The sequence below is a fragment of the Oncorhynchus kisutch genome, unplaced genomic scaffold (genome assembly GCF_002021735.2).
Source record: "Oncorhynchus kisutch isolate 150728-3 unplaced genomic scaffold, Okis_V2 scaffold3962, whole genome shotgun sequence".
In the NCBI taxonomy this organism is placed as follows: domain Eukaryota; kingdom Metazoa; phylum Chordata; class Actinopteri; order Salmoniformes; family Salmonidae; genus Oncorhynchus; species Oncorhynchus kisutch.
Genome location: NW_022265907.1, coordinates 34624 through 61205, shown reverse-complemented (window position 1 = coordinate 61205; position 26582 = coordinate 34624). Strand labels below are relative to the sequence as shown.

The 26582-nt window shown below is 45.8% G+C and overlaps 1 protein-coding gene across 1 annotated transcript in view; it reads right to left on the bottom strand.

The window, feature by feature from the left end:
• The window catches only part of LOC109886752 (regulator of G-protein signaling 7-like), a gene marked incomplete at its 5' end in the record, with an annotated part of 72917 nt that extends 52701 nt beyond the window's left edge, over positions 1–20216 (bottom strand). Inside the window, 3 exons of the mRNA XM_031821345.1 lie at positions 1995–2059; positions 14205–14256; positions 20110–20216. Of these exons, the coding sequence (XP_031677205.1) occupies positions 1995–2059; positions 14205–14256; positions 20110–20216 (224 nt within the window). The remainder of the gene's footprint in view (positions 1–1994; positions 2060–14204; positions 14257–20109) is intronic.
• Positions 20217–26582: the final 6366 nt, after the last annotated feature.

Below are 26582 nucleotides of genomic sequence, written 5' to 3'. Positions count from 1 at the left end.
AGAGGTGGGAGGAGGGAGAGGGAAGAGATGGAGGAAAAGGATGGTGGAGGGAGGAGGAGGGAGAGGGAAGAGATGGAGGAAAAGGATGGTGGAGGGAGGAGGAGGGAGAGGGAAGAGATGGAGGAAAAGGATGGTGGAGGGAGGAGGAGGGAGAGGGAAGAGATGGAGGAGCGGGAGGGAGGGAAGAGGTGGGAGGGGAGGGAGGGAGGGAGGGAGGGAAGAGGTGGGAGGAGGGAGAGGGAAGAGATGGAGGAGGGGGAAAAGGATGGTGGAGGGAGGAGGTGAAGAGAGGGAGGGAAGAGGTGGAAGGAGGGAGAAGGTGGAGGAGGGAGGGAGGGGAGGGAAGAGGTGGGAGGGGAGGGGGAGGGAGGAGGAGGGAGGGAAGAGGTGGGAGGGAAGAGGTGGGAGGGGAGGGGGAGGGAAGAGGTGGGGGGAGGAGGAAACTCCCATTTCCTGGCGAACGCTCTCTGTAGTCTGGCTAAGCTCTCCTGAAACACACAGGAACATACAAACACCTAGTGTCTTATAGTTTCACTACCTCTTACATAAAACATGCCTCTGAGGGGAAAAATACAGTTGTTTTTAAACAGTAGTTAACTGCTTTCCAAACTAAGCAGCCTTGTCTCCATCGAATGTTGGGACTGGTTGATTGTTCTTTACACTCGGATAGAAACGACTGTAGAATAGAGGAGGAGGAGGGAGGGAGGGAGGGAGGAGGAGGAAGGAGGGAGAGGGAAGAGATGGAGGAAAAGGATGGTGGAGGAAGGAGGTGAAGAGAGGGAGGGAAGAGGTGGGAGGAGGGAGAGGGAAGAGATGGAGGAAAAGGATGGTGGAGGGAGGAGGTGAAGAGAGGGAGGGAAGAGGTGGGAGGAGGGAGAGGGAAGAGATGGAGGAAAAGGATGGTGGAGGGAGGAGGTGAAGAGAGGGAGGGAAGAGGTGGGAGGAGGGAGAGGGAAGAGATGGAGGAAAAGGATGGTGGAGGGAGGAGGTGAAGAGAGGGAGGGAAGAGGTGGGAGGAGGGAGAGGGAAGAGATGGAGGAAAAGGATGGTGGAGGGAGGAGGTGAAGAGAGGGAGGGAAGAGGTGGGGGGGGAGAGGGAAGAGATGGAGGAAAAGGATGGTGGAGGGAGGAGGTGAAGAGAGGGAGGGAAGAGGTGGGAGGAGGGAGAGGGAAGAGATGGAGGAAAAGGATGGTGGAGGGAGGAGGAGGGAGAGGGAAGAGATGGAGGAAAAGGATGGTGGAGGGAGGAGGAGGGAGAGGGAAGAGATGGAGGAAAAGGATGGTGGAGGGAGGAGGAGGGAGAGGGAAGAGATGGAGGAGCGGGAGGGAGGGAAGAGGTGGGAGGGGAGGGAGGGAGGGAGGGAAGAGGTGGGAGGAGGGAGAGGGAAGAGATGGAGGAGGGGGAAAAGGATGGTGGAGGGAGGAGGTGAAGAGAGGGAGGGAAGAGGTGGAAGGAGGGAGAAGGTGGAGGAGGGAGGGAGGGGAGGGAAGAGGTGGGAGGGGAGGGGGAGGGAGGAGGAGGGAGGGAAGAGGTGGGAGGGAAGAGGTGGGAGGGGAGGGGGAGGGAAGAGGTGGGGGAGGAGGAGGAGGAGGGAGGGAAGAGGTGGGGGGAGGAGGAGGAGGGAGGGAAGAGGTGGGGGGAGGAGGAGGAGGGAGGGAAGAGGTGGGAGGAGGAGGAGGGAGGGAAGAGGTGGGGGGAGGAGGAGGAGGAGGGAGGGAAGAGGTGGGGGGAGGAGGAGGAGGGAGGGAAGAGGTGGGAGGAGGAGGAGGAGGGAGGGAAGAGGTGGGGGGAGGAGGAGGAGGAGGGAGGGAAGAGGTGGGAGGGGAGGGGGAGGGAGGGAGGGAAGAGGTGGGAGGAGGAGGGAGGGAAGAGGTGGGAGGGAGGGAGGGAGGGAAGAGGTGGGGGGAGGAGGAGGAGGGAGGGAAGAGGTGGGAGGGGAGGGGGGAGGGAAGAGGTGGGGGGAGGAGGAGGGAGGGAAGAGGAGGGAGCTTACAGCTTCGTAGTCAGCCAGCTCCAGGCGGGCTTTGTTTTGCATTGTTCTTTTGCAGAGGTAAACAGCTGAAAGGGACAGAGGTGAAAAACAGTTTGTCAGAGAACAGTCAGCAGAAACAGTCAGTCAGAAAACAATCAATTAGTGAGAAACAGTCAATTAGTCAGAAACAATAAGTCAGAGAGCAGAAACAGTTAGTCAGAGAACAGTCAGATAACAGTCAGCAGAAACAGTCAGTCAGGAGAAATATTGTGTTATAGACATTCTACCCTGCTGTCTCGACCTCTGCATTGCTTGCTGTTTGGGGTTTTAGGCTGGGTTTCTGTACAGCACTTTGAGATATCAGCTGATGCATTTGAATACATTTGATTTTGATTTGATCTATCCCCAAGCTATCCTACAGTCCACTTCATCTATCCCCAAGTTATCCTACAGTCCACTTCATCTATCCCCAAGCTATCCTACAGTCCACTTCATCTATCCCCAAGCTATCCTACAGTCCACTTCATCTATCCCCAAGCTATCCTACAGTCCACTTCAGCTATCCCCAAGGTATCCTACAGTCCACTTCATTTATCCCCAAGCTATCCTACAGTCCACTTCATTTATCCCCAAGCTATCCTACAGTCCACTTCATTTATCCCCAAGCTATCCTACAGTCCACTTAATTTATCCCCAAGCTATCCTACAGTCCACTTAATTTATCCCCAGCTATCCTACAGTCCACTTCATCTATCCCCAAGCTATCCTACAGTCCACTTCATCTATCCCCAAGCTATCCTACAGTCCACTTCATTTATCCCCAAGCTATCCTACAGTCCACTTCATCTATCCCCAAGCTATCCTACAGTCCACTTCGTTTATCCCCAAGCTATCCTACAGTCCACTTCAGCTATCCCCAAGCTATCCTACAGTCCACTTCAGCTATCCCCAAGCTATCCTACAGTCCACTTCAGCTATCCCCAAGCTATCCTACAGTCCACTTCATTTATCCCCAAGCTATCCTACAGTCCACTTCATCTATCCCCAAGCTATCCTACAGTCCACTTCATCTATCCCCAAGCTATCCTACAGTCCACTTCATTTATCCCCAAGCTATCCTACAGTCCACTTCATTTATCCCCAAGCTATCCTACAGTCCACTTCATCTATCCCCAAGCTATCCTACAGTCCACTTCATCTATCCCCAAGCTATCCTACAGTCCACTTCAGCTATCCCCAAGCTATCCTACAGTCCACTTCATTTATCCCCAAGCTATCCTACAGTCCACTTCATCTATCCCCAAACTATCCTACAGTCCACTTCATCTATCCCCAAGCTATCCTACAGTCCACTTCAGCTATCCCCAAGCTATCCTACAGTCCACTTCATCTATCCCCAAGCTATCCTACAGTCCACTTCAGCTATCCCCAAGCTATCCTACAGTCCACTTCAGCTATCCCCAAGCTATCCTACAGTCCACTTCATTTATCCCCAAGCTATCCTACAGTCCACTTCATCTATCCCCAAGCTATCCTACAGTCCACTTCATCAATCCCCAAGCTATCCTACAGTCCACTTCAGCTATCCCCAAGCTATCCTACAGTCCACTTCAGCTATCCCCAAGCTATCCTACAGTCCACTTCATCTATCCCCAAGCTATCCTACAGTCCACTTCATCTATCCCCAAGCTATCCTACAGTCACTTCATCTATCCCCAAGCTATCCTACAGTCCACTTCATTTATCCCCAAGCTATCCTACAGTCCACTTCATTTATCCCCAAGCTATCCTACAGTCCACTTCATTTATCCCCAAGCTATCCTACAGTCCACTTCATTTATCCCCCAAGCTATCCTACAGTCCACTTCATCTATCCCCAAGCTATCCTACAGTCCACTTCATCTATCCCCAAGCTATCCTACAGTCCACTTCATCTATCCCCAAGCTATCCTACAGTCCACTTCATCTATCCCCAAGCTATCCTACAGTCCACTTCATTTATCCCCAAGCTATCCTACAGTCCACTTCATTTATCCCCAAGCTATCCTACAGTCCACTTCATCTATCCCCAAGCTATCCTACAGTCCACTTCATCTATCCCCAAGCTATCCTACAGTCCACTTCAGCTATCCCCAAGCTATCCTACAGTCCACTTCATTTATCCCGAAGCTATCCTACAGTCCACTTCATCTATCCCCAAACTATCCTACAGTCCACTTCATCTATCCCCAAGCTATCCTACAGTCCACTTCAGCTATCCCCAAGCTATCCTACAGTCCACTTCATCTATCCCCAAGCTATCCTACAGTCCACTTCAGCTATCCCCAAGCTATCCTACAGTCCACTTCATTTATCCCCAAGCTATCCTACAGTCCACTTCATTTATCCCCAAGCTATCCTACAGTCCACTTCATCTATCCCCAAGCTATCCTACAGTCCACTTCATCTATCCCCAAGCTATCCTACAGTCCACTTCAGCTATCCCAAGCTATCCTACAGTCCACTTCATCTATCCCCAAGCTATCCTACAGTCCACTTCATCTATCCCAAGCTATCCTACAGTCCACTTCATCTATCCCCAAGCTATCCTACAGTCCACTTCATTTATCCCCAAGCTATCCTACAGTCCACTTCATTTATCCCCAAGCTATCCTACAGTCCACTTCATCTATCCCCAAGCTATCCTACAGTCCACTTCATCTATCCCCAAGCTATCCTACAGTCCACTTCATCTATCCCCAAGCTATCCTACAGTCCACTTCATCTATCCCCAAGCTATCCTACAGTCCACTTCATTTATCCCCAAGCTATCCTACAGTCCACTTCATCTATCCCCAAGCTATCCTACAGTCCACTTCATCTATCCCCAAGCTATCCTTACAGTCCACTTCATCTATCCCCAAGCTATCCTACAGTCCACTTCATCTATCCCCAAGCTATCCTACAGTCCACTTCATTATCCCCAAGCTATCCTACAGTCCACTTCATCTATCCCAAGCTATCCTACAGTCCACTTCAGCTATCCCCAAGCTATCCTACAGTCCACTTCAGCTATCCCCAAGCTATCCTACAGTCCACTTCATTTATCCCCAAGCTATCCTACAGTCCACTTCATCTATCCCCAAGCTATCCTACAGTCCACTTCATCTATCCCCAAGCTATCCTACAGTCCACTTCATTTATCCCCAAGCTATCCTACAGTCCACTTCATTTATCCCCAAGCTATCCTACAGTCCACTTCATCTATCCCCAAGCTATCCTACAGTCCACTTCATCTATCCCCAAGCTATCCTACAGTCCACTTCAGCTATCCCCAAGCTATCCTACAGTCCACTTCATTTATCCCCAAGCTATCCTACAGTCCACTTCATCTATCCCCAAACTATCCTACAGTCCACTTCATCTATCCCCAAGCTATCCTACAGTCCACTTCAGCTATCCCCAAGCTATCCTACAGTCCACTTCATCTATCCCCAAGCTATCCTACAGTCCACTTCAGCTATCCCCAAGCTATCCTACAGTCCACTTCAGCTATCCCCAAGCTATCCTACAGTCCACTTCATTTATCCCCAAGCTATCCTACAGTCCACTTCATCTATCCCCAAGCTATCCTACAGTCCACTTCATCAATCCCCAAGCTATCCTACAGTCCACTTCAGCTATCCCCAAGCTATCCTACAGTCCACTTCAGCTATCCCAAGCTATCCTACAGTCCACTTCATCTATCCCCAAGCTATCCTACAGTCCACTTCATCTATCCCCAAGCTATCCTACAGTCCACTTCATCTATCCCCAAGCTATCCTACAGTCCACTTCATTTATCCCCAAGCTATCCTACAGTCCACTTCATTTATCCCCAAGCTATCCTACAGTCCACTTCATTTATCCCCAAGCTATCCTACAGTCCACTTCATTTATCCCCAAGCTATCCTACAGTCCACTTCATCTATCCCCAAAGCTATCCTACAGTCCCACTTCATCTATCCCCAAGCTATCCTACAGTCCACTTCATCTATCCCCAAGCTATCCTACAGTCCACTTCATCTATCCCCAAGCTATCCTACAGTCCACTTCATTTATCCCCAAGCTATCCTACAGTCCACTTCATTTATCCCCAAGCTATCCTACAGTCCACTTCATCTATCCCCAAGCTATCCTACAGTCCACTTCATCTATCCCCAAGCTATCCTACAGTCCACTTCAGCTATCCCCAAGCTATCCTACAGTCCACTTCATTTATCCCCAAGCTATCCTACAGTCCACTTCATCTATCCCCAAACTATCCTACAGTCCACTTCATCTATCCCCAAGCTATCCTACAGTCCACTTCAGCTATCCCCAAGCTATCCTACAGTCCACTTCATCTATCCCCAAGCTATCCTACAGTCCACTTCAGCTATCCCCAAGCTATCCTACAGTCCACTTCATTTATCCCCAAGCTATCCTACAGTCCACTTCATCTATCCCCAAGCTATCCTACAGTCCACTTCATCTATCCCCAAGCTATCCTACAGTCCACTTCATCTATCCCCAAGCTATCCTACAGTCCACTTCAGCTATCCCAAGCTATCCTACAGTCCACTTCATCTATCCCCAAGCTATCCTACAGTCCACTTCATCTATCCCCAAGCTATCCTACAGTCCCACTTCATCTATCCCCAAGCTATTCCTACAGTCCACTTCATTTATCCCCAAGCTATCCTACAGTCCACTTCATTTATCCCCAAGCTATCCTACAGTCCACTTCATCTATCCCCAAGCTATCCTACAGTCCACTTCATCTATCCCCAAGCTATCCTACAGTCCACTTCATCTATCCCCCAAGCTATCCTACAGTCCACTTCATCTATCCCCAAGCTATCCTACAGTCCACTTCATTTATCCCCAAGCTATCCTACAGTCCACTTCATCTATCCCCAAGCTATCCTACAGTCCACTTCATCTATCCCCAAAGCTATCCTACAGTCCACTTCATCTATCCCCAAGCTATCCTACAGTCCACTTCATCTATCCCCAAGCTATCCTACAGTCCACTTCATTTATCCCCAAGCTATCCTACAGTCCACGTTCATCTATCCCCAAGCTATCCTACATCTTCATCTATCCCCAAGCTATCAAGCTATCCTCCAGTCCACTTCATCTATCCCCAAGCTATCCTACAGTCCACTTTCATCTATCCCCAAGCTATCCTACAGTCCACTTCATCTATCCCCAAGCTATCCTACAGTCCACTTCATCTATCCCCAAGCTATCCTACAGTCCACTTCATCTATCCCCAAGCTATCCTACAGTCCACTTCATCTATCCCCAAGCTATCCTACAGTCCACTTCATCTATCCCCAAGCTATCCTACAGTCCACTTCATCTATCCCCAAGCTATCCTACAGTCCACTTCATCTATCCCCAAGCTATCCTACAGTCCACTTCATCTATCCCCAAGCTATCCTACAGTCCACTTCATTTATCCCCAAGCTATCCTACAGTCCACTTCATCTATCCCCAAGCTATCCTACAGTCCACTTCATCTATCCCCAAGCTATCCTACAGTCCACTTCATCTATCCCCAAGCTATCCTACAGTCCACTTCATCTATCCCCAAGCTATCCTACAGTCCACTTCATCTATCCCCAAGCTATCCTACAGTCCACTTCATCTATCCCCAAGCTATCCTACAGTCCACTTCATTCTATCCCCAAGCTATCCTACAGTCCACTTCATCTATCCCCAAGCTATCCTACAGTCCACTTCATCTATCCCCAAGCTATCCTACAGTCCACTTCATCTATCCCCAAGCTATCCTACAGTCCACTTCATCTATCCCCAAGCTATCCTACAGTCCACTTCATCTATCCCCAAGCTATCCTACAGTCCACTTCATCTATCCCCAAGCTATCCTACAGTCCACTTCATCTATCCCCAAGCTATCCTACAGTCCACTTCATCTATCCCCAAGCTATCCTACAGTCCACTTCATCTATCCCCAAGCTATCCTACAGTCCACTTCAGCTATCCCCAAGCTATCCTACAGTCCACTTCATCTATCCCCAAGCTATCCTACAGTCCACTTCATCTATCCCCAAGCTATCCTACAGTCCACTTCATCTATCCCCAAGCTATCCTACAGTCCACTTCATCTATCCCCAAGCTATCCTACAGTCCACTTCATCTATCCCCAAGCTATCCTACAGTCCACTTCATCTATCCCCAAGCTATCCTACAGTCCACTTCATCTATCCCCAAGCTATCCTACAGTCCACTTCATCTATCCCCAAGCTATCCTACAGTCCACTTCATCTATCCCCAAGCTATCCTACAGTCCACTTCATCTATCCCCAAGCTATCCTACAGTCCACTTCATCTATCCCCAAGCTATCCTACAGTCCACTTCATCTATCCCCAAGCTATCCTACAGTCCACTTCATCTATCCCCAAGCTATCCTACAGTCCACTTCATCTATCCCCAAGCTATCCTACAGTCCACTTCATCTATCCCCAAGCTATCCTACAGTCCCACTTCATCTATCCCCAAGCTATCCTACAGTCCACTTCATCTATCCCCAAGCTATCCTACAGTCCACTTCATCTATCCCCAAGCTATCCTACAGTCCACTTCATCTATCCCCAAGCTATCCTACAGTCCACTTCATCTATCCCCAAGCTATCCTACAGTCCACTTCATCTATCCCCAAGCTATCCTACAGTCCACTTCATCTATCCCCAAGCTATCCTACAGTCCACTTCATCTATCCCCAAGCTATCCTACAGTCCACTTCATCTATCCCCAAGCTATCCTACAGTCCACTTCATCTATCCCCAAGCTATCCTACAGTCCACTTCATCTATCCCCAAGCTATCCTACAGTCCACTTCATCTATCCCCAAGCTATCCTACAGTCTACTTCATCTATCCCAAGCTATCCTACAGTCCACTTCATCTATCCCCAAGCTATCCTACAGTCCACTTCATCTATCCCCAAGCTATCCTACAGTCCACTTCATCTATCCCCAAGCTATCCTACAGTCCCACTTCATCTATCCCCAAGCTATCCTACAGTCCACTTCATCTATCCCCAAGCTATCCTACAGTCCACTTCATTTATCCCCAAGCTATCCTACAGTCCACTTCATCTATCCCCAAGCTATCCTACAGGTCCACTTCATCTATCCCCAAGCTATCCTACAGTCCACTTTCATCTATCCCCAAGCTATCCTACAGTCCACTTCAGCTATCCCCAAGCTATCCTACAGTCCACTTCAGCTATCCCCAAGCTATCCTACAGTCCACTTCATCTATCCCCAAGCTATCCTACAGTCCACTTCATCTATCCCCAAGCTATCCTACAGTCCACTTCATCTATCCCCAAGCTATCCTACAGTCCACTTCATTTATCCCCAAGCTATCCTACAGTCCACTTCATCTATCCCCAAGCTATCCTACAGTCCACTTCATCTATCCCCAAGCTATCCTACAGTCCACTTCATCTATCCCCAAGCTATCCTACAGTCCACTTCATCTATCCCCAAGCTATCCTACAGTCCACTTCAGCTATCCCCAAGCTATCCTACAGTCCACTTCATCTATCCCCAAGCTATCCTACAGTCCACTTCATCTATCCCCAAGCTATCCTACAGTCCACTTCATCTATCCCCAAGCTATCCTACAGTCCACTTCATCTATCCCCAAGCTATCCTACAGTCCACTTAATTTATCCCCAAGCTATCCTACAGCCCACTTCAGCTATCCCCAAGCTATCCTACAGTCCACTTCAGCTATCCCCAAGCTATCCTACAGTCCACTTCAGCTATCCCCAAGCTATCCTACAGTCCACTTCAGCTATCCCCAAGCTATCCTACAGTCCACTTCATCTATCCCCAAGCTATCCTACAGTCCACTTCATCTATCCCCAAGCTATCCTACAGTCCACTTCATCTATCCCCAAGCTATCCTACAGTCCACTTCATCTATCCCCAAGCTATCCTACAGTCCACTTCATCTATCCCCAAGCTATCCTACAGTCCACTTCATCTATCCCCAAGCTATCCTACAGTCCACTTCATCTATCCCCAAGCTATCCTACAGTCCACTTCATCTATCCCCAAGCTATCCTACAGTCCACTTCATTTATCCCCAAGCTATCCTACAGTCCACTTCATCTATCCCCAAGCTATCCTACAGTCCACTTCATCTATCCCCAAGCTATCCTACAGTCCACTTCATCTATCCCCAAGCTATCCTACAGTCCACTTCATCTATCCCCAAGCTATCCTACAGTCCACTTCAGCTATCCCCAAGCTATCCTACAGTCCACTTCATCTATCCCCAAGCTATCCTACAGTCCACTTCATCTATCCCCAAGCTATCCTACAGTCCACTTCATCTATCCCCAAGCTATCCTACAGTCCACTTCATCTATCCCCAAGCTATCCTACAGTCCACTTCATCTATCCCCAAGCTATCCTACAGTCCACTTCATCAGATATTCAAAACTGTAATTGGGTTTTCAATTTATCAATAACAGCTGGTGTGCAATGTCATATATTAAGGAAGTCTGGAGGTATTGCTCACCTGAGGTAGAGTACCGCATGATAAGCTGTAGACCACACTATCATACATAGAGAGCTCTCATCTATATTATTCGTAGCCATCTTTTTACCACCACAAACTGATGCTGGTGCTAAGACCACACTCAACCAGCTGTATAAGGCCACTCAACCAGCTGTGCAAGGCCATAATCAAACAAGAAAACGCTCACCCAGAAGCGCCACTCCTAGTGGCCAGGGACTTTAATGCAGGCAAACTTAGATCCATTTTACATAATTTCTATCAGCATGTCACAGAAAAAACTCTAGACTACCTTTACTCCACAAACAGAGGTGCATACACAGTTATCCCTAGCCCTCCATTTGGCAAATCTGACCATAACTCTATCTTCCTGCTTACAAGCAAACACTAAAGCAGGAAGTGACTCGCTCAATACGGAAGTGGTCAGTTGACACGGATGCTACGCTACAGGACTGTTTTGCTAGCACAGACTGGAATATGTTCCGGGATTCCTCCAATGGTATTGAGAAGTACACCACCTCAGTCACCGGCTTCATCAATAAGTGCATTGACAACATCGTCCCCACAGTGACCGTACGTACTGCACATACCCCAACCAGAAGCCATGGATTACAGACATCTGCACTGAGCTAGATGCTAGAGCTGCTGCTTTCAAGGAGCGGGACACTAATCCAGACGCTTATAAGAAATCCCACTATTCAGACTAACCATCAAACAGGCAAAGCCTCAATACAGGACTAAGTTTGAATCCTACTACACTGGCTCTGACGCTCGTCGAATGTGGCAGGGCTTTCAAACTATTATGGACTACCAGCCACGGGCTGCGCAAGGATGCGGGCCTACCAGACGAGCTAAATGCCTCTTTATGCTCACTTCGAGGCAAGCAACACTGAAGCATGCATGAGAGCACCAGCTGTTAAAAGGGCATGTACTCAGAGCATGCGCAGACCAACTGGAAAGTGTCTTCACTGCCATTTTCAATCTCTCCCTGACCAGGTCTGTAATAGCCACATTTCAAGCCGACCACCATAGTCCCTGTGCCCAAGAATGCGAAGGTAACCTATTTAAATGACTACTGCCCCGTAGCACTCACGTCGGTAGCCATGAAGTGCTTTGAAAGACTGGTCATGGCGCACACCAACACCATCATCCCGGAAACACTAGACCCACTCCAATTTGCTTACCTCCCCAATAGATCCACAGACGGTGTAATTGCCATCACACTACACACTGCCCTATTCCATCTGGATAAGAGGAACACCTATGTAAGAATGCTGTTCATTGACTATAGCTCAGCAATCAACACCATAGTGCACTCCAAGCTCAGCATTAAGCTTGGGGCCCTGTGTAGGAAACCCCGCCCTGTGCAACTGGATCCTGGACTTCCTGACGGGCTGCCCACAAGGGTTGAAGGTAGGAAACAACACCTCCATTTCGCTGATCTTCAACACGGGGGCCCCACAAGGGTGTGTGCTGAGTCCCCTCCTGTACTCCCTGTTCACCCATGACTGCGTGGCCATGCACGCCTCCAACTCAATCATCAAGTTTGCAGAAGACACTACAGTAATAGGCCTGATTACCAACAATAACGAGAGGCGGTGAGGGCCCTGGCGGAGTTGTGCCAGGAAAATAACCTCTCACTCAACGTCAACAAAACAAAGATGATCGTGTACTTCAGGAAATGGCAGAAGGAGCCCTCGCTACCCACATCAACGGGACCGCAGTGGAGAAGGTGGAAAGCTTCAAGTTCCTCCACGTACACATCACTGACAATCTAAAATGGTCCTCCCACACAGACAGTGTTGTGAAGAAGGAGCAACAGCGGCTCTTCAACCTTAGGAGAAGAAATTTGACTTGGCACCTAAAACCCTCACAAACCTTTACAGATGCACAATTGAGAGCATCCTGTTGGGCTGTATCACCGCCTTATACGGCAACTGCACTGCTTGCAACGGCAGAGTTCTCCAGAGGGATGTGCGGTCTGCCCAATGCATCACCGGGGGCAAACTACCTGCCCTCCAGAACACCTACAGCACCCGATGTCACAGGAAGGCCAAGAACATCATCAAGGACATCAACTACCCGAGCCTTTGCCTGTTCACCCCGCTATCATCCAGAAGGCGAGGTCAGTACAGGTGCATCAAAGCTGTGACCGAGAGACTGAAAATCCGCTTCTATCTTAAGGCCACCAGACTGTTAAACAGCCATCACTAGGCGGCTTCCACCCGGTTACGTAATCCTGCACATTAGAGGCTGCTGACCCATATGACTTGAAATCACTGGCCACTTTAATAATGGAACACTTTAATAATGTTTACATATTTTTGCTTTACTCATCTCATATGTATATACTGTATTCTACTGTATCTTAGTCTATGCATTACTCATCTCGTATGTATATACTGTATTCTATTCTACTGTACCTTAGTCTATGTATTACTCATCTCATATGTATATACTGTATTCTATTCTACTGTATCTTAGTCTATGCATTACTCATCTCATATGTATATACTGTATTCTATTCTACTGTATTTTAGTCTATGCTTTACTCATCTCATATGTATATACTGTATTCTACTGTATTTTAGTCTATGCCACTCTGACATTGCTCATCCTAATATTCATATATTCCTTAATTCCATTATTTGACTTTTAGGTTGTGTGTATTGTTGTGAATTGTTAGATATTACTGCACAGTTGGAGCTACAAACACAAGCATTTAGTTAGATATTGCTGCACAGTTGGAGCTACAAACACAAGCATTTAGTTAGATATTGCTGCACAGTTGGAGCTACAAACACAAGCATTTCGCTACAATAACATCTGCTAAACACGTGTATGTGACAAATACAATAAGATTTAGTTTGACAGACAGGGTATTAGTTTATTGGTTTCCTGGTTGTATACCAGATAGGAAACAGACAGACAGGGTAATGGTTTATTGGTTTCCTGGTTGTGTACCAGACAGGAAACAGACAGACAGGGTATTGGTTTATTGGTTTCCTGGTTGTATACCAGATGGAAACAGACAGACAGACAGGGTTGTGGTTTATTGGTGTTATACCAGATAGGAAACAGACAGATAGGGTAATGGTTTATTGGTTTCCTGGTCGTGTACCAGACAGGAAACAGACAGACAGGGTAATGGTTTATTGGTTTCCTGGTTATGTACCAGACAGGAAACAGACAGACAGGGTAATGGTTTATTGGTTTCCTGGTTGTGTACCAGACAGGAAACAGACAGACAGGGTAATGTTTTATTGGTTTCCTGGTTATGTACCAGACAGGAAACAGACAGACAGGGTAATGTTTTATTGGTTTCCTGGTTATGTACCAGACAGGAAACAGACAGACAGGGTAATGTTTTATTGGTGTCCTGGTTGTATACCAGACAGGGTAATGTAAACTGTATACCAGTAAACTGAATATTGTTCAGATGCTTTTGTTTTCATAGAAATCCTGTCAGAACAGTAATCCATCTGGAGGGATGACTGGAGCCCTGGGCCGACTTACCGCAGAGCAGAGAGCAGAGAGCAGAACACAGAAGAACAGAACAGCTTGGATTTACTGGTCTGGACAGTGGTTGAATGTGTGTGTGTGTGTGTTCGTGTGTGTGACAATTAGGTGATTTAGGTCATAGTCTGCTGTATTGTCTGCTGTACTCACCATAGTCTGTGTTCTCAGGTTCCCAACAGTTAGATGGCCAGAAGTAGGGAGTCTGAGAGGGGAGGTGGGTTATGGTTGGGGGGGGGGGGGAAGAGGGAGGGTGAGAGAAAAGGGAAATCAGTGAAGAACAAACACCATTGTAAATACAACCCATATTGGCTCACTGGAGAGACGCTATCGGAATCGGTGCAGCCAGCTGGTTTCTCCACGCATCGCGCAGACAGAAACAAACATCTTTCTGGTAAGAAGAGGGGTGGGGGCGTATGCTTCATGGTTAACGTGACGTGGTGTGATCATAACAACATACAGGTACTCAAGTCCTTCTGTTCACCTGATTTAGAATTCCTCACAATCAAATGTCGACCGCACTATCTACCAAGGGAATTCTCTTCGATTATAATCACAGCCGTATATATTCCCCCCCAAGCAAATCAAATCAAATCAAATCAAATTTATTTATATAGCCCTTCGTACATCAGCTGATATCTCAAAGTGCTGTACAGAAACCCAGCCTAAAACCCCAAACAGCAAGCAATGCAGGTGGAGAAGCACGGTGGCTAGGAAAAACTCCCTAGAAAGGCCAATACCTAGGAAGAAACCTAGAGAGGAACCAGGCTATGTGGGGCAGACACATCGATGGCTCTGAACAAACTTTATTTGACTCTTTGCAAACTGGAATCCATTTATCCAGAGGCTGCATTCATTGTAGCTGGGGATTTTAACAAGGCTAATCTGAAAACAAGACTCCCTAAATTTTATCAGCATATCGATTGCGCAACCAGGGGTAGAAAAACCTTGGATCACTGCTATTCTAACTTCCGCGATGCATATAAGGCCCTGCCCCGCCCTCCTTTCGGAAAAGCTGACCACGACTCCATTTTGTTGATCCCTGCCTACAGACAGAAACTAAAACAAGAAGCTCCCGCGCTGAGGTCTGTTCAACGCTGGTCCGACCAATCTGATTCCACACTCCAAGACTGCTTCCATCACGTAGACTGGGATATGTTTCGTATTGCGTCAGACATCAACATTGACGAATACGCTGATTCGGTGAGCGAGTTCCTTAGAACGTGTGTTGAAGATGTCGTTCCCATAGCAATGATTAAAACATTCCCAAACCAGAAACTGTGGATTGATGGCAGCATTCACGTGGAAACATGACCGAATACAAACAGTGTAACTATTCCCTCCACAAGGCAATCAAACAAGCTAAGAGTCAGTATAGAGACAAAGTAGAATCTCAATTAAACGGCTCAGACACGAGGTATGTGGCAGGGTCTACTACAGTCAATCACGGATTACAAAAAGAAAACCAGCCCAGTCATGGACCAGGATGTCTTGCTCCCAGGCAGACTAAATAACTTTTTTGCCCGCTTTGAGGACAATACAGTGCCACTGACACGGCCCGCAACTAAAACATGCGGACTCTCCTTCACTGCAGCCAACGTGAGGAAAACATTTAAACGTGTCAACCCTCGCAAGGCTGCAGGCCCAGACGGCATCCCCAGCCGGGCCCTCAGAGCATGAGCAGACCAGCTGGCTGGTGTGTTTACAGACATATTCAATCAATCCCTATCCCAGTCTGTTGATCCCACATGCTTCAAGAGGGCCACCATTGTTCCTGTTCCCAAGAAAGCTAAGGTAACTGAGCTAAACGACTACCGCCCCGTAGCACTCACTTCCGTCATCATGAAGTGCTTTGAGAGACTAGTCAAGGAACATATCACCTCCACCCTACCTGACACCCTAGACCCACTCCAATTTGCTTACCGCCCAAATAGGTCCACAGACGATGCAATCTCAACCACACTGCCCTAACCCATCTGGACAAGAGGAATACCTATGTGAGAATGCTGTTCATCGACTACAGCTCGGCATTTAACACCATAGTGCCCTCCAAGCTCGTCATCAAGCTCGAGACCCTGGGTCTCGACCCTGCCCTGTGCAACTGGGTACTGGACTTCCTGACGGGCCACCCCCAGGTGGTGAGGGTAGGCAACAACATTTCCACCCCGCTGATCCTCAACACTGGGACCCCACAAGGGTGCGTTCTGAGCCCTCTCCTGTACTCCCTGTTCACCCACGACTGCGTGGCCACGAACGCCTCCAACTCAATCATCAAGTTTGCGGACGACACAACAGTGGTAGGCTTGATTACCAACAACGACGAGATGGCCTACAGGGAGGAGGTGAGGGCCCTCGGAGTGTGGTGTCAGGAAAAAATATATATCACTAGCCACGTTAAACAATGCTACCTAATATAATGTTTACATACCCTACATTATTCATCTCATATGTATATGTATATACTGTACTCTATATCATCTACTGCATCTTTATGTAATACATGTATCACTAGCCACTTTAACTATGCCACTTTGTTTACATACTCATCTCATATGTACAGTGCCTTGCGAAAGTATTCGGCCCCCTTGAACTTTGCGACCTTTTGCCACATTTCAGGCTTCAAACATAAAGATATAAAACTGTATTTTTTTTGTGAAGAATCAACAACAAGTGGGACACAATCATGAAGTGGAACGACATTTATTGGATATTTCAAACTTTTTTAACAAATCAAAAACTGAAAAATTGGGCGTGCAAAATTATTCAGCCCCCTTAAGTTAATACTTTGTAGTGCCACCTTTTGCTGCGATTACAGCTGTAAGTCGCTTGGGGTATGTCTCTATCAGTTTTGCACATCGAGAGACTGAAATATTTTCCCATTCCTCCTTGCAAAACAGCTCGAGCTCAGTGAGGTTGGATGGAGAGCATTTGTGAACAGCAGTTTTCAGTTCTTTCGACAGATTCTCGATTGGATTCAGGTCTGGACTTTGACTTGGCCATTCTAACACCTGGATATGTTTATTTTTGAACCATTCCTTTGTAGATTTTGCTTTATGTTTTGGATCATTGTCTTGTTGGAAGACAAATCTCCGTCCCAGTCTCAGGTCTTTTGCAGACTCCATCAGGTTTTCTTCCAGAATGGTCCTGTATTTGGCTCCATCCATCTTCCCATCAATTTTAACCATCTTCCCTGTCCCTGCTGAAGAAAAGCAGGCCCAAACCATGATGCTGCCACCACCATGTTTGACAGTGGGGATGGTGTGGTCAGGGTGATGAGCTGTGTTGCTTTTACGCCAAACATAACGTTTTGCATTGTTGCCAAAAAGTTCAATTTTGGTTTCATCTGACCAGAGCACCTTCTTCCACATGTTTGGTGTGTCACCCAGGTGGCTTGTGGCAAACTTTAAACGACACTTTTTATGGATATCTTTAAGAAATGGCTTTCTTCTTGCCACTCTTCCATAAAGGCCAGATTTGTGCAATATACGACTGATTGTTGTCCTATGGACAGAGTCTCCCACCTCAGCTGTAGATCTCTGCAGTTCATCCAGAGTGATCATGGGCCTCTTGGCTGCATCTCTGATCAGTCTTCTCCTTGTATGAGCTGAAAGTTTAGAGGGACGGCCAGGTCTTGGTAGATTTGCAGTGGTCTGATACTCCTTCCATTTCAATATTATCGCTTGCACAGTGCTCCTTGGGATGTTTAAAGCTTGGGAAATCTTTTTGTATCCAAATCCGGCTTTAAACTTCTTCACAACAGTATCTCGGACCTGCCTGGTGTGTTACTTGTTCTTCATGATGCTCTCTGCTCTTTTAACGGACCTCTGAGACTATCACAGTGCAGGTGCATTTATACGGAGACTTGATTACACACAGGTGGATTGTATTTATCATCATTAGTCATTTAGGTCAACATTGGATCATTCAGAGATCCTCACTGATCTTCTGGAGAGAGCTTGCTGCACTGAAAGTAAAGGGGCTGAATAATTTTGCACGCCCAATTTTTCAGTTTTTGATTTGTTAAAAAAGTTAGAAATATCCAATAAATGTCATTCCACTTCATGATTGTGTCCCACTTGTTGTTGATTCTTCACAAAAAAATACAGTTTTATATCTTTATGTTTGAAGCCTTGAAATGTGGCAAAAGGTCGCAAAGTTCAAGGGGGCCGAATACTTTCGCAAGGCACTGTATTTATGTTTGAAGCCTGAAATGTGGCAAAAGGTCAAAGTTCAAGGGGGCCGAATACTTTCGCAAGGCACTGTATATACTGTACTCGATACCATCTACTGTATCTTGCCTATGCTGCTCTGTACCATCACTCACTCATATATCTTTATGTACATATTCTTTATCCCCTTACACTTGTGTATATAAGGTAGTAGTTTTGGAATTGTTAGCTAGATTACTTGTTGGTTATTACTGCATTGTCGGAACTAGAAGCACAAGCATTTCGCTACACTCGCATTAACATCTGCTAACCATGTGTATGTGACAAATAAAATGTGATTTGATTTTTATTTAAGTTGATTTATTTTCCCGTTGATGTACTTTAACCATTTGCACATCGTTACAACACTGAATATAAATATAATATGACATTTGAAATGTCTTTATTCATTTGGGACTTCTGTGAGTGTAATGTTTACTGTTCATTTTTATTGTTTATTTCACTTACATGTTTCCCATGCCAATAAAGTGTGAGCGAGAGAGAGAGCATGGTGAAATGATTCTAATAGACTCTCTGCGGACCCATATGATTCCAACAGACTCTTTATGGACCCATAAGATTCTAACAGACTCCCTATGGACCCATATGATTCTAACAGACTCCCTATGGACCCATATGATTCCAACAGACTCTCTATGAACCCATATGATTCTAACAGACTCTCTATGGACCAATATGATTCTAACAGACTCTCTATGGACCCATATGAACAAACTATTTGGAAGAATCTCATATAAAATATATTTTGATTTCTTTAACTATTTTGGTTACACCATGATTCCATAAATGTTATTTCATATTTCATAGTTCTGATGTCATCACTTATTTTACAATGTAGAAAATAGTCAGAATAAAGAAAAACCAGAAGAGGAAGTTGGAGAGAGGGACAGTACTCGCTGACTGACACCCTACAGGTGACATTATACTGTAACTACGGAGCTCATTGACAGCTGCCGTTTGTTTGGCTGTCTACTATAGCTGTCTGAAGGGTCTGTGACGAGCTCGTCAATCAGAGTAGAACAGAACAGTGTTTAACAGAGAGAGGGAATCAGTCAGTCACTAGAGTCAACCACGTGGCTAGAATACCAGCTGTTGTTTCCATAGTGGAACATTCAGGATATTTAACCAGATCTCTGTTGTTTCTATAGTGGAACATTCAGGATATTTAACCAGATCACTTGTGTCAGTTCATTTCTGTTACTGAATTAAGGATATTTTTATGTTTTCAATATTGTTCTTTAAAATGTACCTATCATTTATACCTGATCTGTAAACATCACCTATAGCTAATACCTGATCTGTAAACAGCATCTATAGTTTATACATAATCTGTAAACAGCACCTATAATTTATACCTGATCTGTGAACAGCACCTATAGTTTATACCTGATCTGTAAACAGCATCTATAGTTTATACCTGATCTGTGAACAGCACCTCTGGTTTATACCTGATCTGTGAACAGCACCTATAGTTTATACCTGATCTGTAAACAGCACCTCTGGTTTATACCTGATCTGTGAACAGCACCTATAGTTTATACCTGATCTGTAAACAGCATCTATAGTTTATACCTGATCTGTAAACAGCATCTATAGTTTATACCTGATTTGTGAACAGCACCTCTGGTTTATACCTGATCTGTGGTCTTATCTTAGTAACTGAAACCTGTAGACGTTGATCTTATCTTAGTAACTGAAACCTGTAGATGTTGATCTTATCTTAGTAACTGAAACCTGTAGACGTTGATCTTATCTTAGTAACTGAAACCTGTAGACGTTGATCTTATCTTAGTAGCTGAAACCTGTAGACATTGATCTTATCTTAGTACCTGAAACCTGTAGAAGGTTCCATCGTCCTTCAGTGTGAGCACATGGTCCGAGATTGGGAAGAAGTAGCCGTGGGCTGCCATCAGAGTGCCAAGGTGGAGTGTTTCTACTGTAACACAACAACAACAAAAACATATTCAACATCAACAATAACAAGAACATCATCAACCATAACATCATCAACAATAACAACATCAACAAAAACAACATATTCAACAACACCATCAACAATAACATCATTAACAATAACAACATATTCAACAACAACATCATCAACAATAACAACATCTCCATCATCCATCATCAATCTCCACTGCTAAACAACATCATCAACAACAACAACAACAACATGTCCATCATCCATCATCAATGTCCACTGCTAAACAACAACATCTCCATCATCCATCATCAATCTCCACTGCTAAACAACAACATCTCCATCATCCATCATCAATCTCCACTACTAAACAACAACATCTCCATCATCCATCATCAATCTCCACTGCTAAACATCAACAATAACAACATCTCCATCATCCATCATCAATCTCCACTGCTAAACAACAACGTATCCATCATCAATCTCCACTGCTAAACAACAACATCTCCATAATCCATCATCAATCTCCACTACTAAACAACAACATCTCCATCATCCATCATCAATCTCCACTGCTAAACATCAACAATAACAACATCTCCATCATCCATCATCAATCTCCACTGCTAAACAACAACATCTCCATCATCAATCTCCACTGCTAAACAACAACATCTCCATCATCCATCATCAATCTCCACTGCTAAACAACAACATCTCCATCATCCATCATCAATCTCCACTGCTAAACAACAACATCTCCATCATCCATCATCAATCTCCACTACTAAACAACAACAACATCTCCATCATCCATCATCAATCTCCACTGCTAAACAACAACATCTCCATCATCCATCATCAATCTCCACTACTAAACAACAACAACATCTCCATCATCCATCATCAATCTCCACTACTAAACAACAACAACATCATCCATCATCAATCTCCACTACTAAACAACATCAATCCCACCATGTTTTTTATTTTTACATTTTACTAGGCAAGTCAGTTAAGAACAAATTCTTATTTTCAATGATGGCCTAGGACAGTGGGTTAACTGCCTGTTCAGGGGCAGAATGACAGATTTGTAGCTTGTTACTAATCCAACGCTCTAACCACTAGGCTACCCTGCCGCCCCAGGGATCAACGTCAACATTGGTAGAGACAGTTTTAATGAAGCTCTCCCCTCAGCCCACAGAGCTCTAACTAAGGCGTTGAGGCCGATACCTAAAGCTTAATAAAGAGCAGTGATACTAGCAAGAGGAGAGTGCAGGTTTCTTCATTTAATGCATGAAGAACATAAGATGCCAAGTACTGTATATTTTATCACGTTGACTCATTAATGTGAGAGAACCCTTTGAAGCTGGGGACTCAGCATCATGACTAATGCATTTCATTTTACCACCTGGGTACCCCCCTCCACCCTCCCTCCCTTAACTAATCTAGTAAACAGCTCCAGAATGCCCAGAACAAGGGTGGTGTTGGATCTGAGCCAACATACTCGTGTTGGTAGGAGACAGTTTCAGGAGTTGGGCTGGTTGCCGGTTGGGTTAAAGGTTACACAGACCAGGCTTAGTCTGGATCATAGGATAATTCGCTGGGCAGCTCCGAGGTATTAGTCTGGATCATAGGATCATTCGCTTGGCAGCTCCTAGGTATTAGTCTGGTTCTTAGGAACATCTGTTGGGCAGCTCCTAGGTATTAGTCTGGATCATAGGATCATTCGCTTGGCAGCTCCTAGGTATTAGTCTGGTTCTTAGGATCATCATTGCCTCCCCCTTTTTTTTATTGACATTTCGCTTAATTCTAGCTTGCGGGCTACAGGCGTTTTGCAGGGTCATTTGTTTTTTATTTAGACACTTCTATACGACTGCATTGATAAGTGAACCCCCCCCCCCCCCCCAAATGGATCCAAGTCATTTCCGGATGTTGCCTCCCCCTTTTTTTTATTGACATTTCGCTTAATTCTAGCTTGCGGGCTACAGGCGTTTTGCAGGGTCATTTGTTTTTTATTTAGACACTTCTATACGACTGCATCGATAAGTGAACCCCCCCCCCCCCCCCAAATGGATCCAAGTCATCTCCGGATGTTGCCTCCCCCTTTTTTTTATTGACATTTCGCTTAATTCTAGCTTGCGGGCTACAGGCGTTTTGCAGGGTCATTTGTTTTTTATTTAGACACTTCTATACGACTGCATCGATAAGTGAACCCCCCCCCCCAAATGGATCCAAGTCATTTCCGGATGTTGCCTCCCCCTTTTTTTTATTGACATTTCGCTTAATTCTAGCTTGCGGGCTACAGGCGTTTTGCAGGGTCATTGGTTTTTTATTTAGACACTTCTATACGACTGCATCGATAAGTGAAACCCCCCCCCCCCCCCCCAAAGGGATCCAAGTCATTTCCGGATGTTGCCTCCCCCTTTTTTTTATTGACATTTCGCTTAATTCTAGCTTGAAGGCTACAGGCGTTTTGCAGGGTCATTGGTTTTTTATTTAGACACTTCTATACGACTGCATCGATAAGTGAAACCCCCCCCCCCCCCCCAAAGGGATCCAAGTCATTTCCGGATGTTGCCTCCCCCTTTTTTTTATTGACATTTCGCTTAATTCTAGCTTGAAGGCTACAGGCGTTTTGCAGGGTCATTTGTTTTTTATTTAGACACTTCTATACGACTGCATCGATAAGTGGACCCCCCCCCCCCCCCCCCAAATGGATCCAAGTCATTTCCGGATGTTGCCTCCCCCTTTTTTTTTTTGACATTTCGCTTAATTCTAGCTTGCGGGCTACAGGCGTTTTGCAGGGTCATTTGTTTTTTATTTAGACACTTCTATACGACTGCATCGATAAGTGAACCCCCCCCCCCCCCCAAATGGATCCAAGTCATTTCCGGATGTTGCCTCCCCCTTTTTTTTATTGACATTTCGCTTAATTCTAGCTTGCGGGCTACAGGCGTTTTGCAGGGTCATTTGTTTTTTATTTAGACACTTCTATACGACTGAATCGATAAGTGAACCCCCCCCCCCCCCCAATGGATCCAAGTCATTTCCGGATGTTGCCTCCCCCTTTTTTTATTGACATTTTGCTTAATTCTAGCTTGCGGGCTACAGGCGTTTTGCAGGGTCATTTGTTTTTATTTAGACACTTCTATATGACTGCATCGATAAGTGAACCCCCCCCCCCCCAAATGGATCCAAGTCATTTCCGGATGTTGCCTCCCCCTTTTTTTTATTGACATTTCGCTTAATTCTAGCTTGCGGGCTACAGGCGTTTTGCAGGGTCATTTGTTTTTTATTTAGACACTTCTATACGACTGCATCGATAAGTGAACCCCCCCCCCCCCCAAATGGATCCAAGTCATTTCCGGATGTTGCCTCCCCCTTTTTTTTATTGACATTTCGCTTAATTCTAGCTTGCGGGCTACAGGCGTTTTGCAGAGTCATTTGTTTTTTATTTAGACACTTCTATACGACTGCATCGATAAGTGAACCCCCCCCCCCCCCCCAAATGAATCCAAGTCATTTCCGGATGTTGCCTCCCCCTTTTTTTTATTGACCTTTCGCTTAATTCTAGCTTGCGGGCTACAGGCGTTTTGCAGGGTCATTTGTTTTTTATTTAGACACTTCTATACGACTGCATCGATAAGTGAACCCCCCCCCCCCCCCAAATGGATCCAAGTCATTTCCGGATGTTGCCTCCCCCTTTTTTTTATTGACATTTCGCTTAATTCTAGCTTGCGGGTTACAGGCGTTTTGCAGGGTCATTTGTTTTTTATTTAGACACTTCTATACGACTGCATCGATAAGTGAACCCCCCCCCCCAAATGGATCCAAGTCATTTCCGGATGTTGCCTCCCCCATTTTTTTTTGACATTTCACTTAATTCTAGCTTGCGGGCTACAGGCGTTTTGCAGGGTCATTTGTTTTTTATTTAGCCACTTCTATATGACTGCATCGATAAGTGAACCCCCCCCCCCCCCCAAATGGATCCAAGTCATTTCCGGATGTTGCCTCCCCCTTTTTTTTATTGACATTTCGCTTAATTCTAGCTTGCGGGCTACAGGCGTTTTGCAGGGTCATTTGTTTTTTATTTAGACACTTCTATACGACTGCATCGATAAGTGAACCCCCCCCCCCCCCCAAATGGATCCAAGTCATTTCCGGATGTTGCCTCCCCCTTTTTTTTATTGACATTTCGCTTAATTCTAGCTTGCGGGTTACAGGCGTTTTGCAGGGTCATTTGTTTTTTATTTAGACACTTCTATACGACTGCATCGATAAGTGAACCCCCCCCCCCAAATGGATCCAAGTCATTTCCGGATGTTGCCTCCCCCATTTTTTTTGACATTTCACTTAATTCTAGCTTGCGGGCTACAGGCGTTTTGCAGGGTCATTTGTTTTTTATTTAGCCACTTCTATATGACTGCATCGATAAGTGAACCCCCCCCCCCCCCCCAAATGGATCCAAGTCATTTCCGGATGTTGCCTCCCCCTTTTTTTTATTGACATTTCGCTTAATTCTAGCTTGCGGGCTACAGGCGTTTTGCAGGGTCATTTGTTTTTTATTTAGACACTTCTATACGACTGCATCGATAAGTGAACCCCCCCCCCCCCCAAATGGATACAAGTCATTTCCGGATGTTGCCTCCCCCTTTTTTTTATTGACATTTCGCTTAATTCTAGCTTGCGGGCTACAGGCGTTTTGCAGGGTCATTTGTTTTTTATTTAGACACTTCTATACGACTGCATCGATAAGTGAACCCCCCCCCCCCAAATGGATCCAAGTCATTTCCGGATGTTGCCTCCCCCTTTTTTTTATTGACATTTCGCTTAATTCTAGCTTGCGGGCTACAGGCGTTTTGCAGGGTCATTTGTTTTTTATTTAGACACTTCTATACGACTGCATCGATAAGTGACCCCCCCCCCCCAAATGGATCCAAGTCATTTCCGGATGTTGCCTCCCCCTTTTTTTTATTGACATTTCGCTTAATTCTAGCTTGCGGGCTACAGGCGTTTTGCAGGGTCATTTGTTTTTTATTTAGACACTTCTATACGACTGCATCGATAAGTGAACCCCCCCCCCCCCCCCCCAAATGGATCCAAGTCATTTCCGGATGTTGCCTCCCCCTTTTTTTTATTGACATTCCGCTTAATTCTAGCTTGCGGGCTACAGGCGTTTTGCAGGGTCATTTGTTTTTTATTTAGACACTTCTATACGACTGCATCGATAAGTGAACCCCCCCCCCCCCAAATGGATCCAAGTCATTTCCGGATGTTGCCTCCCCCTTTTTTTTATTGACATTTCGCTTAATTCTAGCTTGCGGGCTACAGGCGTTTTGCAGGGTCATTTGTTTTTTATTTAGACACTTCTATACGACTGCATCGATAAGTGAACCCCCCCCCCCCCAAATGGATACAAGTCATTTCCGGATGTTGCCACCCCCTTTTTTTATTGACATTTCGCTTAATTCTAGCTTGCGGGCTACAGGCGTTTTGCAGGGTCATTTGTTTTTTATTTAGACACTTCTATACGACTGCATCGATAAGTGAACCCCCCCCCCCCAAATGGATCCAAGTCATTTCCGGATGTTGCCTCCCCCTTTTTTTTATTGACATTTCCCTTAATTCTAGCTTGCGGGCTACAGGCGTTTTGCAGGGTCATTTGTTTTTTATTTAGACACTTCTATACGACTGCATCGATAAGTGAACCCCCCCCCCCCCCCAAATGGATCCAAGTCATTTCCGGATGTTGCCTCCCCCTTTTTTTATTGACATTTCGCTTAATTCTAGCTTGCGGGCTACAGGCGTTTTGCAGGGTCATTTGTTTTTTATTTAGACACTTCTATACGACTGCATCGATAAGTGAACCCCCCCCCCCCCCCCCCAAATGGATCCAAGTCATTTCCGGATGTTGCCTCCCCCTTTTTTTTATTGACATTTCGCTTAATTCTAGCTTGCGGGCTACAGGCGTTTTGCAGGGTCATTTGTTTTTTATTTAGACACTTCTATACGACTGCATCGATAAGTGAACCCCCCCCCCCCCCCCCAAATGGATCCAAGTCATTTCCGGATGTTGCCTCCCCCTTTTTTTTATTGACATTTCGCTTAATTCTAGCTTGCGGGCTACAGGCGTTTTGCAGGGTCATTTGTTTTTAATTTAGACACTTCTATATGACTGCATCGATAAGTGAACCCCCCCCCCCCCCCCCAAATGGATCCAAGTCATTTCCGGATGTTGCCTCCCCCTTTTTTTTATTGACATTTCGCTTAATTCTAGCTTGCGGGCTACAGGCGTTTTGCAGGGTCATTTGTTTTTTATTTAGACACTTCTATACGACTGCATCGATAAGTGAACCCCCCCCCCCCCCCAAA